A 19,386-nucleotide genomic window follows, 5' to 3' on the forward strand; every position below is an offset into this window, starting at 1 on the left:
GGAACCCGGGCTCGGACGCCTAGGGCTTCGCTCCGCAAGGCTGAAGGCTGAGTCCTGCCGCTGCTTCTCCGCCAAAGGCTGCGCTGCCCGCAGAGTGAGTTGTCTTCCCTCGCCGGGGTGCGGGGGCTTGGGAGGGGCACTTTCCGGGGCGCTGCGGTCGGCTTCGCGGGCCATTCATCGTTTCCACCCTGGGGTTGTACGTACCTCTCCTGAGCCCTACTGCATGCTGGGTCCGGTTATAAGTGCAGAATCGTCTTATCTAATCTGTCCTCTAGTCGAGGAGGTTCGTGGTGTGTTTACCGCGGGTCACAAATGGAGCAGGGCAGCCCAGGGTCAGTTTGGACAGGGGGTGCCATCATTTAGGCCAAAGGGGCGCCGCCTGGGGCTGTGCTGGCCGCAGGGAACCGCCTCTATTTTGGCTTGGCCTTTGCCAAGGGTTTCTTGGCAGTCTGTAGCAGAAACTAATCTTTAGCAGGAAAGTAATCTTTAACTTTTTGTTTTTCTGAGAATATTAGCCAAAGAAGTACATGAAGAAGAATGTGTATTAAACAAAACCTCGGCTAGCAGTGCTACTTCTAGTTGGGGTTGGGGGTGGGTAGGAGAAATAACTTAGGTACTCAGGGAGGGAAATGGTCACAAATGGGCTTGCATACACAGTGAAATGTTATCTAGCTGTTGGAACAACCGGCTCCGGGGCTTGTCTATATGGAAAGAGGCAAGTAAGAAATACTGACTTTAAAAAAAGAACCTGATAGTTATTTTACCAGCAAAAATGGTTGGAGACACCTGGATGGCTCAGTTGGTTAAGCTTACTACTCTTGGTTTCAGCCCAGGCCATGATCTCATGGTTGGTGAGTTTGTACCTGATAGTGCAGAGGTTGCTTGAGATTCTGTTTCTATTTCTCTCTCATACTGTCTCTCTAAGGTAAACATTAAAAAAATAGACTTCTAAAAAATGGGTTTATTTGGGAATTGTGGAGAATTGCAATCTGGGATAAGCAGGCTTACACAAAGTCATGGAGGAGTCCCCAGGACAAAGAGGAGGAAGCTGGGAGAGGAGAGGTAGGGAAAGCTGTTATAAGCAAAACTTTGGTGGAAAGTTCGAAGAATAGTGGCTTCTCATTGGCTCCGCCGTTGCCGTTGCCGTTGCCGGGCAAGAGGAAACCTTTCTTCCTTATGCTGGGACAATAGGTACCTACGTGCAAGGTTCATCTCTTTCTCTTAGGTCTGCAGTTTCCCCAGCCATAGGCGTGAGGGATACTTCTGCTGGCTTCTGACTCCGTTCTCAATGATGTTTCCTTTCATTAATCTTCTCAAAACTCAAACAAAAACATTATGAAACAGCTTCTGGGTGCTGATTAAGGTGAAATAATATACACAAAAAATATCAGAGGTGGGTATACATAGTTTAATGATGTGCTAGCTTAAAAAAGAACTAGTTCTTTTATTAGCGAAATGAATTTATTTGGGAACAGCAGAATTGGAATTTGGGACAGGCAAGCTGTGGCAAACTATAGGTCAATCTGGAGAAAACAGGAGAGGAACCTTACTTTATAAAGACAAAAGAGGAAGTTGGGAAGGGCTGCTTTTCCTCTCCTGGAGGAAAAGTGAAGAGTTCAGGGAGGCCATGGTTTCTCATTGACTGAGCAGTTTCTCACTGGCTAGGCTATTGCTCCGCAAGGAGTAAGAAAATCTTTCTTCCCCCTGCTGGGTTGTAAAGAGAACTGCTTCCTGTCCAGGAATGTGCTGTAAGCTGTGAGGGAAAGTTTGTGGGTGAGAGGCTCCCCTATAGGGTGTCCTGACTCCATTTTTTTTTATTTTTTTAATTTTTTTAATGTTTTATTTATTTCCATGAGAGAGAGAGAGAGAGAGAGACAGCACGAGCAGGGGAGGGTCAGAGAGAGAGGGAGTCACAGCCTGAAACAGGCTACAGGCTCTGAGCTGGCAGTCAGCACAGAGCCCGACACGGGGCTCGAACCCACGAACCGCGAGATCATGACCCAAGCGAAAGTCGGACGCTTAACCGACTAAGCCACCCAGTCGCCCCTTTTTAAAAATTTTTTTTAATGTTTATCCTGAGTCCATTTTAGATGAAGTTTCCCTTTATTAATTTTCACAGACCACATGGTTCCTTTTTCCTATTGGCCTGGATAAGTGCATCATTCCTAACAAAGGAGAATACTACTGCTGTTGAGGGGGTTGTTCAGGGAAGAGTGAGCAGGGAGTTTAGAACACTAAATAGATGATAAAGAGTCCGGTTCTGAGTCTTTTCTCTAATTTGAGACAAGTTGCTCACTTCTTGGGCCTGTTTCTTAGTCCGTACAAATAGGAGAATGGATGAGAGGAAAGTCACAAACAAATGCCTCAAGCAGCTGGGCGTGTGATGTAAATATGTGAACCTGGCCAAGCAAAATCAACAGGGAGTGGTGAGGCCTGGGGTTACACAAGAATGGATGCCTTGCCATGGGCACTGAAATTAAAGTGTTTTATCCAGACCAAAATGAGATCTCAGGATAAGGTGTTTCCTGAGTTTGCAGGGACACTGAAAACCTGTTAAAAGGTACTCAGTTCCTGTCATTCTCCTGCTTAAGGTGCTCTGATGTATAGCGTATAGAGTATAATCCTTTCCTCTGGTCTATAGACCCTACCCCACCTCTCTGACCACATCTCCCACCATCCAACTCTTTTTTTTTTTTCTTAAACCACAGGCCAGTCAAACAGACTTTCTCCAACACTCCAGGCCAGTTCCTACCTCAGGCCTTGCACTTGCCATTCCCTCCACCTGAACCTCTGATCTTTGCATGACTGGGTTCATCATCCACATCCCTGTTCAGAGATAGTTTCCTGGAGCATCCTATCTAAAGTAGCAAATGTACTCCTGCCTTTTTAGCCACAAAAGGACTTTATTTTCTTATCACTATCACTTGGCATTACTATTAGTACTTATCACTATCTAGAATTTTATCATTGTTTTCCTTGCCGCCTTCTTTTGTCTACCCAGCCCTCCCCCAACCCAACCCCATAAAGTTCCATTCTCCTCACCTGTGTTCTTCACAGCTGTAACCTCAGCACCTAGTGCAGTACCTGGCCAAGGGTGAGTCCCAGCTGAATGAATGCAAACATTGCAGTTGTGACCCATTCACTGCTGTTAATGGAGACTCAACTCCAGTGGCTTAAACACGATTCAGAGTTTGATCTCCCATGTGAAGAAGTCTGCAGATTTGTAATTCAGAACCATCTCATGGCTCCAAGAAAGCATCTGGGATCCAGGTTCCTTTCCCGTTTCTCTGCTTTGCCATCCTTAGTCTAAAGCTTCTACCCCCATGAACCAAAATGACTAATTGAGCCCTAGCTGTCATTCCACAGTCTAGCTCAGAAGAAGGCCCATGGCAGGGGCAAAAATGTTACCTCCACCCTCCTCACCCCCAAGTCAGCCCCTTTAAGGATATGTCCTAAGAGCCACTCCTAATGGCTTCTGCTTCACCTCTTTGGCCACCCCTAAGTGGAAGACTGAGAAATGTAGTCATTAGCTGGGCACACTGACACATGAATAAATTCAGGGACTGTTCTTAAAAAAAACAAGAGGGGATGTTGGAAAGCCAAAGAGGCAGATTTCTAACTGTTCAGTCAGTAGTCAGTTTGAGAAACGGGCAAGGATTAAACTCACCTTTGAGTTTATGATGGTGTTTGGAGTTCCCACTCTCTGTCTGACCAGAGCTGTTTGCCCACTCTACAGTGTAAGTGCCCTGCCCACCCTCAACTCAGCTCCAGCCACAATTATTTAAGCCTCCTTCCCTCCCTGTCCCCAGGACACCCAACCTGGGGCAGAGCCCATCCCCCTGCAGCCCACTCCCACTTCTTGTCAGGGTTCTGCATATCTCAGCCCTTTACCTGGGCTCCTGGACGCTGGAGGTATGCAGGGCCCAGGAGAAGCTAATTCAGGCTTTGCCCCAGATTCCTGTTGTAGCCACGGATAAACCTGATTTCTTTCTCTCTGTTCTTTTTGTTATAAAGATTCACTGAGGGTCTCCTAGGTGGCTCAAACGTTGGTTAAATGTCTGACTCTTGATTTTGGCTTAGTCATGATCTCCTGGTTTCGTGAGATCTAGTCCCACACCGGGCTCTGTGCTGACAGTGCAGAGCCTTCTTGGGATTCTCTGTCTCTGTCTCTTTCTGCCCCTTCCCCACTCATGCTGTCTCTGCTTCTCTCAAAATAAATAAATAAACTTTTTAAAAAAGATGCACTATGTTTTTTTTTAAGTCTTTATTTTATTTTGAGAGACAGAGATAAAGAGCAATCGGGGGAGGGGCAGAGAGAGAGGGAGACACAGAATCCAAAGAAGGCTTCAGGCTCTGAGCTATCAGCACAGAGCCCGACGTGGGGCTCGAACCCATGGACCATGAGATCATGACCTGAACCAAAGTCGGACGCTTAACCAACTGAGCCACCCAGGCACCCCTGCGCTGATATGTTAAAATTGTCATGTGGATACAGCACACATCATACAGCATCTTCACACTGATCTTGACTCACAGACTCTGGGTTGTTTTTCTTGTTTGTTGTTTGTTTTTTGGCAGAGGGAGCAGATTTGTTGGAGGCTTCTGGTCTCTCCCAGAGTGAAGCCAGTTATTTCAGGGTTGGCTAGCCAAGATGAGGATTCAGGCCTCTCTTGTGCCTCTGAGGCCGTCTTGGGAGAATGGACATTTTTCCGGAGCCTTATTCTGTGCTGGCCCCTATGTGTGTACTGTCCATCTTGCCTTCTCAGCCACGCTGGCACTTTGCAGAGCACGGTAAACATGGTGGCTGTGAGTGTCTCTCAGTACCCTTGACCTTTGTTCAGCTGTGTTGGTACTGGAGGGGAAAATGTGGGAGAGGGTGTGGGAGGAAGGACACAGGGGCAGGCCTCCAGCTGCTTGTCATTTCTCATTTTCCAGGACCTGTTCACTAGGGCTGCCTTCACAGAAGGGTCTGAGTCCTCTCAAAAAAAAAAAAAAAGGACTGGTTTTGACTTTCTGCATGATTTGTCCTTATGAGGCCTAAATCTCCAGATGGTTCCCCCTCCTGAGAAGACTTTCTTCAGATACATTTCCATGTCCTTCATGAGGCCTGGAGTTGGTATGTGGATGTCACCACCACCCCTCCCCACGTCCTTCAAGTGTTTGTTTCTCTTTCAGATTGTCGGGGTCACTGAGGAGAGGGACTACAGCTGAAAGCCTGGGGCTTGCCACAGCGCATCCTTCTGTGCCAGGATTAACAGCAGACCCTCCCTTTGGCAGTGGTCAGAGGGGACGAACCCATCTTCTTAGGACATGGCAGGTGACTGTTAGCTATGGAGGACTTCAATGTTTTTAAGTACAGATTTTAATTAGAAATTGAATATGTTCTAAAAATCCAAACATTGAAATGTATAAAACTCGTTAAATGTTTTAACGTGAATCCCTATTTGTAATGATCTTGTTTTAGATTTTCCTATTTGTTTTACTGCCCATTTCAGCCCCACCAGAACATAAGTTCCTCAGAAGTGAGGGCCGTGCTTATCTTGTTTTCGCTCTGCTTCTAGACTCTGGAATGACTGCCAGGCTGTTGTAGTGTTCAACAAATACTTTTTTAAAAATTTATTTATTTATTTTGAGAGGGGGAGGAAGGGCAGAGAGAGAGGGAGAGAGAGAATCCCAAGCAGGCGCTACACAGTGAGTGCAGAGCCCAACACTGGGCTTGAACTCATGAACTGTGAGATCATGACCTGAGGCAAAATCAAGAGTCAGCCCCTTAACTGATTGAGCCACCCAGGGCCACTCAATAAATGCTTATTGAGTGAATGAGCCCCAGGAGTAACTGTGGTTTAAAATGCAGTATGACCAGGGGCACCTGGGTAACTTAGTCAGTTAAATGTCCAACTCTTGATCTTGGCTCAGGTCATGATCTCACTGTCCAGGGGATCAAGCCCCATAGGATTCTCTCTCTCCTCTCTCTGCCCCTCCCCTGCTCACACACACACACTCTCTCTCTCTCCCAAAAATAAACACTAGAAAAGTTAAAACTAAAATAAAATTCAGTATGACTTACTGTTCACTTTTGTCCCTGCTCACCACACACACACGCGCGCTTGCACACACATACAGACACACACACCATTCTGCAGCTTTTTTTTCTGTCAACAGTATGACATACAAATCTTTTCAGAACATAAAAATCCACTTTATTATGTATTATGGTATAGATTAGGGTTTCTTAACCTCAGTACTACTGACATTTTAGGCCAAGTAGGTGTCTCTCTACTAGATGCCAGCTACACCCTCCTTCTTCGCTGTGACAATGTAGAATGTCTCCAGACATGGTGAAGAACTGTCCCCTGGGAGCCAACCCTGCCCCAACCTGAGAACCATGAGTGGAGATTATTTCATTTGGCTCCATTAGTAGAATTCCTGTGTTAACAAATGAGTCTGAGAAGTTAAAAATGTTAACCATTAACCTAACTCATGGAATTCAACCTTTACACCCAGTTAAATGCCCCAAAACTATCTGCTTCAAATAACATTTGTATTGAAAAATTTAAATCAGGAGTCCAAATGTTTTTGTCTTAGACATTACCAGGGCAAGTTTCAGCCAATCACCAAAGCTGCTTCTCAGAAGAAAACAGTGCATAATCTCACAGAATCTTCTGAATGAAGGAAATATTGCTTCAGAGGCAATTGGTATTAATGACACAGCCAGGACCTATAAGACCTGACTCTCCTTAGAACCTTTTCATCATCAGTCTTGCCACCCAGAGTAGGTTCTGTATAGGCCTTGCCTCCCTCTGGAATTAGGGGTTTGGTTTCCATACCTTGTTTACATGTCGCATTTCAGTGGCCGTGGAGGAGAAGGAAGCAGAACTGTGTGTCGGTAGCTGATGCCGGCTCAGCATGGTTAGTGTGAGAGGTTAGTTATGGTAGCTTTTTTAAAAAATTTTTTTAAATGTTTATGTATGTATTTTGAGAGAGAGAGAGAGCAGGGAAAGGGCAGGGTAAGAGGCAGAGAGAGAGAATCCCAAGCAAGTTTCTCACTGTCAGCGCAGAGCCCAATTCAGGGCTTGCTCTCAGGATCGTGAGATCATGACCTGAGCTGAGATCAAGAGTCGGACCCTCAGGGTGCCTGGGTGGCTCAGTCAGTTAAGTATCCGACTTTGGCTCAGGTCATGGTCTCGCATGTGGGTTTGAGCCTCATGTCAGGCTCTGTGCTGACAGCTCGGAGCCTGCTTCAGACTCTGTGTCTCCCTCTCTCTGCTCCTCCCCTACTCATGTCTCTGTCTGTGTCTCTCTCTTAAAAGTAAATAACATAAAAAAAAAAAAAAGAGTCGGACGTTCAACCGATTGAGCCACCCAGGTGCCCCCCAGTTATGGTGGCTTTATTTTGATATTGGCAAATAGGGCTAAAACCTCTCACAGAGGGTAACCACAGTAGATTGTACTTTAAAGAAATTCGTTGTGTTATCTTTGAGGGATTATAATGGACCCATTTTATTTATGCGTATTAGCTTAAGCAATGATATTAAAACTGAATTTCTTTTTAAATGCTCATTATCTTAAAACTGTCCTCCATAAAAAAAGGTTGGTATTTCTTGGTTTCAGCGTATGTTGCACGTACACATTTCGATTTTGTCTTAGTCTTTATGGAATTTTGACGAAGAGAAATCTTCTTCAAGAGAAATCCTTTCTTCTCCGATTTAGGCAAGAAAGTGCTCATTGTCTATGCGCACCAAGAACCCAGGTCTTTCAATGGATCCTTGAAGAAAGTGGCTGTGGATGAACTCAGCGCACAGGGCTGTACCGTCACTGTTTCTGACCTCTATGCCATGGACTTTGAGCCAAGGGCCACCAGGAAGGATATCACTGGTGAGTCTGGGGCTAAACGTTTTTTTTTTTTTTAACTTTCTTCTTTCTATTTTGTTAATTGAAAAAAATGTTTTGAAAAAACTAACCATTGCCCATGATACCCTATTCTCACGTCTGTAGAGTCCACATAGCAGGTCTCCTTCTCATTCCTGTCCCTGACCCACCTCGTTTCCCTGCCCTCAAGGTAACCAGTGAACCCACTTTTCTCTGTATCCTTCCAGAGACGGTCTGTGCTGTATAAAGCAATTACGGGCATATTCCCCATTTTCTCATTGACTTATCTATAAAATCTTTTGAATTAACTTTCCAGATTCAAAAAGTAACCAGGTGATATTTTGCGATCCCAATCCATTTACAGGTGAACTTTTATTTATTCAAGAGGATGGTGTGGATTTTCATTTCCTCACATCTTCTTTTTCAACCCTGAGGGCCTCTGTACGTTTTCTTCATACAGACCTTGCACAATCTTGTTAACTGGTTTTTATTTCTCTGCATGAAGAAGGTTGATCTCTGTGTGCCTCTGTGGTGTGTATCCAGTCACTACTAATTTTCTTACTCTTTGTAGTAGATTTTATTCTCTGGAGTTTTCCCAATATATAGTCAAATCATGTGCAAATAATGATAATTTCACCTCTGTTTTTCCAGTATTTAATACCTTTAATTTCCTTTTATTTGTAATTGTGTTAATGGCATCCCAAGATTTAATATTTAAATAACCAGGATTCCTCAAAACTGTCAAAGCCACATAAAATCAAAGCAAAAATGTGAGTAACTGTCACAGACCACAGGAGACCAATGGGACCTGACACATAGAAGCAATATGGTGCCCTGGATTGGACTTTGGAACAGAAAAATGACAGTAATGGAAAAACTGGGAAAATCTGAATAAAGTCTGGAGTTTGGCTAAAAATAAATAAGTAAAATGTGATATTTAAAAAAAATGATATGTGCACTTAGCTATGTATGTACCCTGAAAACTACATAGTATTATTTTTGTAAATATGTTGTAAAATTTACTTAAACACTATTGTACTATAGATGGTTTATTTCTTACATATTTCTTTCAACAGTATATTTTTGTTATTAGCCCAGGAAAGAAAAAAAAAAAAGAGTTGGATGCTCAACCAACTGAGCCACCCAGGTGCCCCAAGGAGCCACTGGATTTTAAGTGGATAAAGTAACACAAGCTTATTGTAAAAAATGTTTTACAATAGAGTAAACAGGATGAACATAGGTTAAGAAGTGCAAGCCCCTTTTCACATATACTCCAGAGCCCTACACTGCATGCAGAGACAAATTAGCCTAACTTTTTGGTGTAGATTACTGTGGGTCTTACTTTAAATATTACCAAAAGTACATATCCACATAAACTACAGTTTTGAAACTCTGTAGATGCTGATGTAAGTTGTGCCACATCATGGAACGTGCTTTATTCATGTAGTTTCGGGAGTCTTTTTAATGATTTCATAGCACTCCACGGTATGTATTATAACTTATTTACCAATTCCCTTGCTGATTTATATTTATATTGTTTCCAACTTTTATTCCAGCCATGTGCCAGTCTTTGTTTTAGGGTTCTGGGTTTCCTGTCTTGCTTTTTATTTCCATAGCCTGATCCCAGGGCCCAGCACCTGCTGGGGTGTCATTGAATGCCTGGCAACCTGCTTTGGGGAGTCCAGGCAGCAGCGATGCTGGTGGGATTGGCCCGGATGGGCTGTGGGTGCATATGAGAGAGTGAGAACATCTGGCCTGTTCTTCTCCAGGTGCTGTTTCTAATCCCAAGTCCTTCAATTATGGGGTGGAAGCATATGAAGCCTTTAAGAAGGGGGCTCTGACCAGTGACATAATTGACGAGCAGAAAAAGGTTCTAGAAGCTGATCTAGTGATATTTCAGGTTTGTGTTTCCTCTAATTATTATAATGAATTAGAGTCATTCTGTGTACAAGCTCTTTCCAGATACGGAGTTTTACACTCCTCGAAATAGTATTAATGTTTTTAGCACATTTGCACACCTATTTCTGTCTAATTGGGTAAGGACATTCATGAAGCCACTACTCTTCACTCAAAATCCCGACTCCCAAGTAAATGGTAATTTCCCTTTAGCCCGGTGGTCCCATAAATGCCTGGATCATGTAGGTGGCATTGCCTTAATTCCCTTCTAATCCCCACCCTACATGCGCAGAGGCTGAATGAAAACCAGATTTGTCTACACGAGAGTTTGTCAAGGTAGTTCAAGCCAAGTGCAAGTCCTGCCTTAAACATCCTGATCATTAAGAGGAAAATCTTTTGTTTCTTTCCTGTCGCTGGTTGCCTCATCCACCCACTTTCCATGTATTCACTCACAAACTGTCCCCAGGCCATGACTCACCACAGACGGAGCTGGGGAGGTGCTTTGTGGGCTCTCACTCCTCACGGCTGCTCCCGCCACAGCCTGACAGGCATGTGCTTGAGCTCACCATGAGCCTGGCCGCAAAATAAACCTGTGCTTTCCGGGAGCTGTTGGGTTGACAGAAATCCAGGTCCATTAGGAAAAAAGAATTTATTCTAAAGGACCTGGTCATCTGCGTCTCCTGGAACCCGGTGACAGGCAGGCAAGCTGGGCTTCAGGGGCGGTGAAACTAGAGGCTGCAACCCCTCTGCCCTCTCCCTCTGATTCTCATCTGCTGCTCTCCGCATGCCGCCTCTGTTCTCCTCTCTCACTCCACGTCAGGGACTGAGGTCTCTAGATCCAGAATCTCCAAGATGGATCTGATTGGCCCAGACTGTCTCTGTTAGCCCTTCTTGAGGGTGAGGAGCAGGTGGAAGAACAAGACCACCCTGAGGGGCAGGGATGTGACCGTTTTGCAGGTGAAACAGCATGTCCTTCATAAAATCACCCTGCACATATGAGAGGAGGGGCGCTTCACCTGTCCTCTTATGCCCTGCCCAGGCTGCCTCCATCCACCCCTTCCTGGCACCATCCCTTGCTTTACCGGGCAACCTGGAGCTGCCAGCCTGGTCAAAGTACAAGATGTTCTTCTGTCCTGATTGCACATGGCTGGGTCCCGGTGCCAGAGACCTCAGTTGCCACATGCTTTAGCATCTGGAGTAATAGCCTCGCCAGGACAGGAGGGCTCTGTCAAAACTGGCCCAGCACTGTGGGCACATGGGCCAGGCAGAGCCATACTTGGCTCTCACTCTTCTCTTCCTGTCCCCCTGGGGTCAGGTGACCACATGGAGCCCATTTCTCCTCCCCTACCTCCTCCTCCACTCCTGTAGCTGGATAGCTAAAGCAAGCCAAAGCTTGTTCTTTCTGTAATGGTCTTTCTTTTTCCCTACTGCATTTCACAGCTCTTTTCCCTGGGCTTTTCCTCTTTCATGATACTTTGCCCAGAAAGTCTGCATTGTAAGTTTATTTGTTTCATTCAACACTAAAAAAATTTCATTCATCACTACTGCTTAGTCGTGATCTTTACTCTCCTTCACTCACTGAGCATTGACTCTGTTCTGAGCACTATAATGTGTCATTGAATCCTCCCCACAATGCTGTGAGCTAGCAACTTGTACTAGCCCTGTTTGCTGATCAGGAAAAGGAGGCGCAGAGAGGTTAAGTAACATGTCAACGTCACACAGCAGTGGGCTGTGGAGCTTAAATTTCAGTGCCAAGTCCTATGTTAGATTTATAGCAAAAGTGCATGAAACATGGGCTTCCTTCTGCCTTTGGTAACAGATTATTATCTGTGTTCATTTCTTTTCATTGAAAATGATGTTGGATATAGTGTGAGGACCAAAGAAGACTTTAGGGAAATCTTACTGCTCGTGTGTGGAATCTGAGGGTAAGGCTTTAGTTTGTGAATCCAAAGCTTCTCAGAACTTAACTCAGTGTGACTCCCCAATGGCAGCAACTCACCCCCAGGCACATAAAAGGGCAAACTCTTCTCCACCCGCTTCCTCTTGTGCCCCATGATTGGGTCAGTCACAGGGACAGCTCCACAGACCCAGTGTCCGTCAGCATCCCAGTACCTCCTCACCTGCTCAGGGACCAGCCTAAGGGGCTGTCCCGGGGGGACGCAGAGCCACCTGTAACAGCAACTGGGACCATTGTCAGCTCTCGCCCGCCCCACCCCACCATCACCCCATGTCCACACTGGGTGCCTAAGAGTGAAAGGGAGGAAACACCCACCTGTGCTGGACTCTGGTTACACTCACCTGCCCAGCCCCCGGGAAGAGGAAGACAGTGGGGTTCCTTGTGAGTCACCAAATATGAAGCCCGAGAGGGCCCGCAGCACTCGTTTCTCCCTGTGTTGTGTCCCCAGTTCCCAGTGTACTGGTTCAGCATGCCAGCCATCCTGAAGGGTTGGATGGACAGGGTGCTGTGCCAGGGGTTTGCCTTCGACATCCCAGGATTCTATGATGCCGGTTTCCTCAAGGTATGTACTTCGGGGTAAGGATCACTGTGTACTGTCGGCAGGGGGGAGGGAATCTTGTCAAGTTCTATTTCTAGTTTGCTTTTTTGTAAACAAATACTAATTGAGCACCAAGTATATGCTAAGCCCTGTGTGCTGCACCTGGGTAAGAAAAGCATGGTCTCTGAAGTCACAGGGCTTCTGTCTAGTGAGGTGTATAGACGCATCCACAGCTAACTACATGCATGGCCAAGAAGGGCCTGGAGTTAGTGTGGCGGGAGGGCCGGAGGGCCACACAGTGGCTCGGGAGAGGGCGCCTGCTCCTTGCTGCAGAGATGAGCCGTGGCCCCACAGCGGGTCACCTCCCTGGGCCTCGTGTTCCCACCGTGATGAACAACATGATGTGACACCCGTGTTACAGGTTGAGGATGGCATAGAACCTGATAGATGCACAGTCCACGGTGGCCATGAACTTCGTGCTAAATAATTTACTGAGATAAATGATGTTTTAAATTCTAAAAGCCTCAGAAGATGCTTTTATAAGTGTATATAAAGAAAACATTGAGTCACCAAGGTCCATCTTGGATGGTGAAGTAATGCACCATTTGCTGGATGGTCCTGTGTGTCAGGGACCTCTGTGTCAGGGTCCTGTATGTCAGGGATCTTTGTGTCAGGGACCTCTGTGTCCAGGGACCTGTTTATCAGGGTTCTGTGTCAGGGACCCATGTGACCCTGGTAACTGTGTGTCACGGACCTCTGTGTCAGGGACCTGTGTGACCCAGGGTCCTGTGTATCAGGGATCTTTGTGTCAGGGTCCTCTGTGTCAGAGACCTCTGTGTCAGGGACCAATGTGACCAGGGGCCTGTGTGTCAGGGTTCTGTGTCAGGGACCCATGTGTCCCAGGGACCTGTGTGTCAGGGTTCTCTGTGTCAGAGACCTCTGTGTCAGGGATCCATGTGACCCAGGGTCCTGTGTGTCAGGGACCTCTGTGTTGGGGACCTATGTGACCCAGGGTCCTGTGTATCAGGGACCTGTGTGTCAGGGTCCACTTGCTACCTCATTCGCCTTCATGGCAGCCCCTGAGGTCGGCCGGTCGGCCTCACCTCACACACACTGTCCAGGCCTGCTCTCTACCAGAAGTCAGGTCCTATCCAAGACCTGTGTCCACTTGATCCCTTCCCTTCCTGTTGGATGGGGTTTTCACCTGTGGCTGGGCTTGGCAGAATGAGAATGTTATCATTTGTCCATCCCTGGAGGGAATTGACCCCAGACTTTCCCTCCCGGTCGTTATAAACCTTGGTGCTGGAGTCACATCCATCTCCTCTCTGGAGGCCACGCAAATGCATTTGGTTTCTCCTCTGCAGAACAAGTTGGCCCTCGTTTCATTAACCACGGGGAGCACATCCGAGATGTACATGAAAACCGGAGTCAGCGGAGATTATCGATACTTCCTGTGGCCCCTCCAGGTACCTACTGCACCCCACCCCCCCACTCCTACAGCTCCCCCAGATGTAAAATAAGATGTAATGTAAGCCTGAAACATGGACCATTTTATCTCCACCTGAATACAAGAAGTTAAAACATTTTGCCATTTTAAATTTCTTACTTAGCACTAAAAAGTTGGTCATTGGGAAAACATGTAATGATAGCGTTTGATATTGTCGGGTAGAAGCTAAGCCAGACCTGGTTAGCTCATGTCTCCGCTACGGTGAGTAGAACCACCCCGAGTGTGTGTGTGGAGCACCGGTGACGGGGGCTGTCCACACTGACTGGCAGAGCTTTGTGAAGGCGGCATCAGCCTTGAACCCTGGCAAGAGGTGCCCCAGGGCCAGCATTCCCAGCAGCCTCACGCCCACCACAGGTGATGGGTCCGTGGAGCCGGAGGCTGTGCTGCATCCCCAGAGCCACACCCCTCTCCAGGTTCCTGGGACTCAGGGCCTGCCCTCCTGGGTAGGCCCCATCCTGCGTCTGCGTACCCCTGGGCGATCTGTGAAGGGGAAGATGGGGCAAAGCATAAGCAGGCTGGGGTGTCCACATGTGAGGCACAGAGCTGGGGGCGAGGAGGAAGAGAGCAGGCTCTGGGTCAGGTGGCTACATCCTGGCTCCGAGCTCCCAGGAGGCCGAGAAACCTATATGCAAACCGTTCTTCCAGGATGTTATAAAGGGACCTTTGTCCCTTTGTCCAGGGAGGAGGAGATCACCTATTCAGCAGTTTGTGAGCTTACTCTAAAAATGTAGACAGTGGCGTGGGGGCCTCTTGTCCCCTGACCTACCCCCGATAGGGCAATCCTGGACTAAGGCAGGGTTTTAAGAGAAAGAATGCAGAGTGGGGGAAAGTGATATTTCTAGGAAAAAGTGGTCTTCTTTGAAAGGAGACAGGATAGTGATTCCATTTAGTGATGCTCTGCTGAAGAAAGAGATAACTTATAGGCCTAAACTCTCTAATCCACAGGTCAACTCGTCTCTTAGAGGTCATTAGCCAAATTTAAATTCTTCTTGTTTTAAAAAAAATCTTTATATATTTGTTTTCAGTTCTCAAAAGTACATATTGTGGAAAAAAGAGACTATAAAATATAAAAATAGAAGGTCCTTTTGATCTCTCCCCTTAAAAATAATTTAATAATTTGATGTATTTCTTTATGCCCCATACATATTTTCATCTGTATGCTTGATATAATTAGGGTTATTATGTTTATGTTTTTACATAAATCGTATACTACAAATACCACTACGAATTTCTCGTTATTTTTATTTAACATATAACTTGAACAACCATCTATGGTTATACTCTATAGTTAGAATAATGTCACATCATTCTAGAATAATCCTTTGTGTGAATGTACCATAATTTGCCTAAACAGTCAAAACCATAAAGCTGACTATCTGAGTCAGAAGCAAAGATTACAGATTAACCTCAGTTAGGATTTGAAACTTCCAACTATCCAAAGTTCTTCACGTCACTTGTAAAGGCCCACGTGGTGAGGTTATATAGGGCAGCTCAGGTGTTTCCGGCTACCTGGTAGCATTCAGTTGTTCTATTGTTTTTTGAAGGTTTGTTTCAGGCCATCCCCTCCCCCACCTTTAATTATTTAACTGAATGATACATAAAGGGTGTGGCCTCTGATCTCTTCCTTGCTTTCTTTGTGGCTGTAGCATGGTACCTTGCACTTCTGTGGATTTAAAGTCCTTGCCCCTCAGATCAGCTTTGCTCCCGAGATTGCATCCGAAGAAGAAAGAAAGGCAATGGTGGCCTCCTGGGCCCAGAGGCTGAAAACCATCTGGGAGGAAGAGCCCATCGACTGCACGCCGCCTTGGTACTTCGGGCAGTAACGCTTGGTGCATCCACATCACAGAAGCAGCACACCGGGAGCTGCAAGCACATGCCCAGGCAGCAGGATTTTATAATAAAACAAGGTCATAGCAGAGCGAACTGGATGTATTGAAAGAGGGGCAGGACCCAGTGTCTTACCAGATCCAGCATTTCACTCGCGTCAGCGGGTTTTACTCAGTGGGGTTCTCATGGATACCGTTATTCACCCAGGCTTGCTTTTCTTTGCCAGTGGCTTTCTGTCTCCCTGTTTTCAACCTTCATGGGTATTCTTCTGTTCAAACAGTTCTAGAATGGCACAGTTTTCTTCTTAATTTCATAACTCAACTTGGGAATTTCTATTTTTTTCATAGAAAAGCTTAATCTTCCATAGCTAGTGTTGTAGTGCTGTGTTTGGACTTNATCACTGAGTGCAGGTTATAATGGAAATTTCCAAGGGGCGCTCCTGGGTGGCTCAGTGGGTTAAGTGTCTGACTCTTGATTTTGGCTCAGGTCATGATCTCACGGTTTGTGTGATCGAGCCCCGAGTTGGGCTCTGCGCTGACGGTGCAGAGCCTGCTTGGGATCCCCTCTCTCTCTTTCTCTGCCCCTCCCTTGTTCTCTCTCTCTCTAAATAAACTTAAAAAAAAGAAAATCTCTGAGCGTCGCTCTGAGCACCCTACCCCTGTGCACGCGTTCATGTAACACGACCACTGATTACCCAGAAGCGCAGGCACATGTAGCTAGAGGGGGTCTCCCTAAAAGCAAGTTTAAGAGATTAAATTTCCTCCCCGCTTGAGGACAGAGCCACTGCCTGTGCACAGGGGCCCTCCTTCCTTAAGGTCCCCAGTGCCACCCGCAGTGCCCACTTCGGACTCGCTACACCACTCCTCCCTGGGCTCTCCTCATCACACCCCTTCTTGTTGGCACCCTCAGCTTTGACCAGCCTGTCACCTTCTCCGCCTCTTTCTTCCTCGGCATCTTCAGACCCTTTTCCATCTGAGTTTTCTTCTTCCTGTTTCCACCTGGCACATCATCAATCACTTCTCCGTGTGTGTCTCCTTTTCATCTGAATCTTCACACACAGCCTTCCCCACCAAACACTCAGAGCCGCCATCCCCAGATTCTCATTCTTCAGGATGGTTCCTTCCTAACTCCTTTTCAACCCCATTTTCTGCTAGTTATTTCTGGGAGCCGCCTTCAAAGCTCTTTTCAGAGCCATCTTCAGATTCTCTTTCCAAGACGTCTTCCTCTTCAGATTCCTTTTCACGGTTGCCTGCAGACTTTTTTCAAAGTCATTCTCTTCAGAGTCTTTTTTGAAGATCTTTTGAGACTGTTCTCTTCAGACTTCTGGAACTGCCTTCTGCAGACTCTTTTTGGGGCCATGTTTTTTAGCATCTTTTTCAGAAGCATCTTCAAAATCTCCCCCATCTTCCCATTTTTTGAATATCTTTCCATGTATAGATAGATTCTTCAAATGCCATGTTAGTTGTGGCTTCTTGAGTGTTCATTCTGGATGTGTTAGGGTGCTCTGGAAAAGCCTTACCTTAGAAAGCCTTGATGAAGCAAAGGTGGTATTTGAACATTGAGCACCCCAGGATGTGGAAGAAAGACTTCCACAAAGCCATTCCGCTCTTATTCTTGGGGTCTTCTCAGTCTGGTCATCTATAGCCCCAGCCCACATTCAGACAGGGATCCTATGGGTCTTCTCAGCCGGGCCATCTGTAGCCCCACCCCATGTTTAGACAGGAATCCTATGGCTACCATACCACCTTCCATCAAAGGTTTGAGTGCAAAGATGGCTTTTTCAAAGACACAGAGGTTATGCCATCTGGTATCTGTTGAAGAGAAGGAGCTTCCTGATTGGCCCAAACTTTAAACAGTCTCCTTAAAGGGTTTTCTCTGATCCTGATCAGCACTAGTGGACCATTCTTAAAATGCATAGGATGAAACATTTTGTTGATGACCATTCCCTCATGGGGCACTAAGGATGTTCTAGCCGTACAGGTGCTTTTATTCCAGAACCAGCCCCTTCCTGTGGGGCTTGCACCTCTTCCTTTCTGACGCCTCCTATTCCCCTCCAGTTGAAACTTAGCTACCTCAATATGCAATTTCTAGCTTCTAATTTCATCTTCATGCAAAAGCATTCTTGCCCAATCCAAATTCCCTCTTTAAATAACTGCAGAGCCCATCTGCTTTCAGATTTCCTTGGTTATCTTTGTAAAACCTGACCATAAATTCTGTCTGAAGATCTCTGAATCATGGCAAGTCAGAAGTTGTATAAATGCCTCCACCGTAATGTCTGTGGGCAAACCAGTTGTGTTTATACATGTAGCTCTGTCTTCCACATGAAGCCTTTCTTTTTTCTCTCCTTTTTGAGATCGGTGGGTTGGGGGGATATTTCTCTGCAGAGGTTTGTTAGTGTTGCTGGCACCATCTTGTATGTTTGCCAGATGGGCCATCACTGAGAAAACATCATTAGCCAGATATGCAGCCATAACGTCTCCAGAGATCTTAAACCAAGCCTTCTTGTCTGCAAGGGTGTCAGCCAGCTGCTCCCCAAAAGGCTGGGTTTCTCCACTGGAATTCTTGGTGTCTCTGTATAGTTCTCGAATTTGCCATTGCTCATTTGCATATTCCTATCCAAGCACAGCTGACCCTTGAACAACACGGGTTTGAACTGTGCAGCTCCATTTACACGTGGATTTTGTTCAATAAATATATTGGAAAAATTCTTGGAGATTTACAACAATTTGAAAAATCTCACAGATGAACCATATAGCCTAGAAACACTGAAAAAATTTTGTTTGAAGGGATATCTTATTGTTTATTCTTTTTTTAAAATAGTTACATCCCAGTTAGGTGGCATATAGTACAACAATGATTTCAGGAGTAGATTCCTTAATGTCCCTTACCCATTTAGCCCATCCCCCCTCCTAGAACCCCTCCACCAACCCTCTGTTAGTTCTCTATATTTAAGAGTCTCTTATGTTTTGTCCCCCGCCCTGTTTTTAGATTATTTTTGTTTCCCTTCCGTTATGTTCTTCTGTTTTGTATCTTAAATTCCTCATATGAGTGAAGTCATATATTTGTCTTTCTCTGACTAATTTCGCTTAGCATAATACCCTCTAATTCCATCCACGTAGTTGCAGATGGCAAGATTTCATTCTCTTTGATTGTCAAGTAATACTCCATTGTATATATTTACCACATCTTCTCTAATCATTCATCCAACAATAGACATTTGGACTCTTTCCATACTTTGGCTATTAGACATACTGAAAATTTTAAGAAAAATATATTATTGTAAGAATGTAGTAAATACAGACGGAAAATCTGTGTTCAGATTATCAGTAAGGCTTCTGGTCAACAGTAGTCCATTATAGTTAAGTTTGGGGGGGGTCAGGAGTTATACTCAGATTTTTGGCTGCTTGGGGGTGGTGGCTGGCACCCCAACCCCTGCATTGTTCAGCTGTACTTGCTGCCCATGTGTCCGTCTAAACCGGGAGCAGGCTCCAGGCTAACAAGAAGGGCTGGCTCACTCCGTCCAACCTCAGCGTCATCAGATAGTATCTGAGGCCTGGCATCTTTTTTGTATTTCACTGTGACCGGCTTTCTTTCATGGTGCTATTTCCCAGCCAGACTGCCTCCAGAATCCCTCAAAGTTTCTGATCCTTGGAGAATTCTATTTGACTGTCTTCCAGGCACTCCAATTCAACATGTCATCAACAAGTTCTTTCTCCTTCCCACCACTACCTCTTATCTCAGTAATTGGCAGGGACAATCCCCTGATGTTTGGGCCCCAAACCTGGGCCTCAC

At 45.8% G+C, this 19,386-nt stretch overlaps 1 protein-coding gene across 2 annotated transcripts; it reads left to right on the forward strand.

The window, feature by feature from the left end:
• Window positions 1-6: 6 nt before the first annotated feature.
• On the forward strand, window positions 7-15,685 carry NQO2 (N-ribosyldihydronicotinamide:quinone dehydrogenase 2). 2 transcript variants are annotated; one of them, XM_077770022.1, is made up of 7 exons: window positions 7-94; window positions 5,176-5,317; window positions 7,711-7,875; window positions 9,639-9,769; window positions 12,171-12,284; window positions 13,625-13,726; window positions 15,414-15,685. In XM_077770022.1, exons 2-7 carry the CDS (start codon window positions 5,311-5,313, stop codon window positions 15,588-15,590), a joined length of 696 nt encoding a protein of 231 aa, XP_077626148.1. In that variant the 5' UTR covers window positions 7-94; window positions 5,176-5,310; the 3' UTR covers window positions 15,591-15,685. The 2 variants fall into 2 exon arrangements, with proteins under 2 accessions (XP_077626148.1, XP_077626150.1); XM_077770024.1 differs by lacking the exon at window positions 12,171-12,284.
• Window positions 15,686-19,386: the final 3,701 nt, after the last annotated feature.

Source organism: Crocuta crocuta, unplaced genomic scaffold (genome assembly GCF_008692635.1).
Source record: "Crocuta crocuta isolate KB4526 unplaced genomic scaffold, BGI_CrCroc_1.0 scaffold24, whole genome shotgun sequence".
NCBI classification, from domain to species: domain Eukaryota; kingdom Metazoa; phylum Chordata; class Mammalia; order Carnivora; family Hyaenidae; genus Crocuta; species Crocuta crocuta.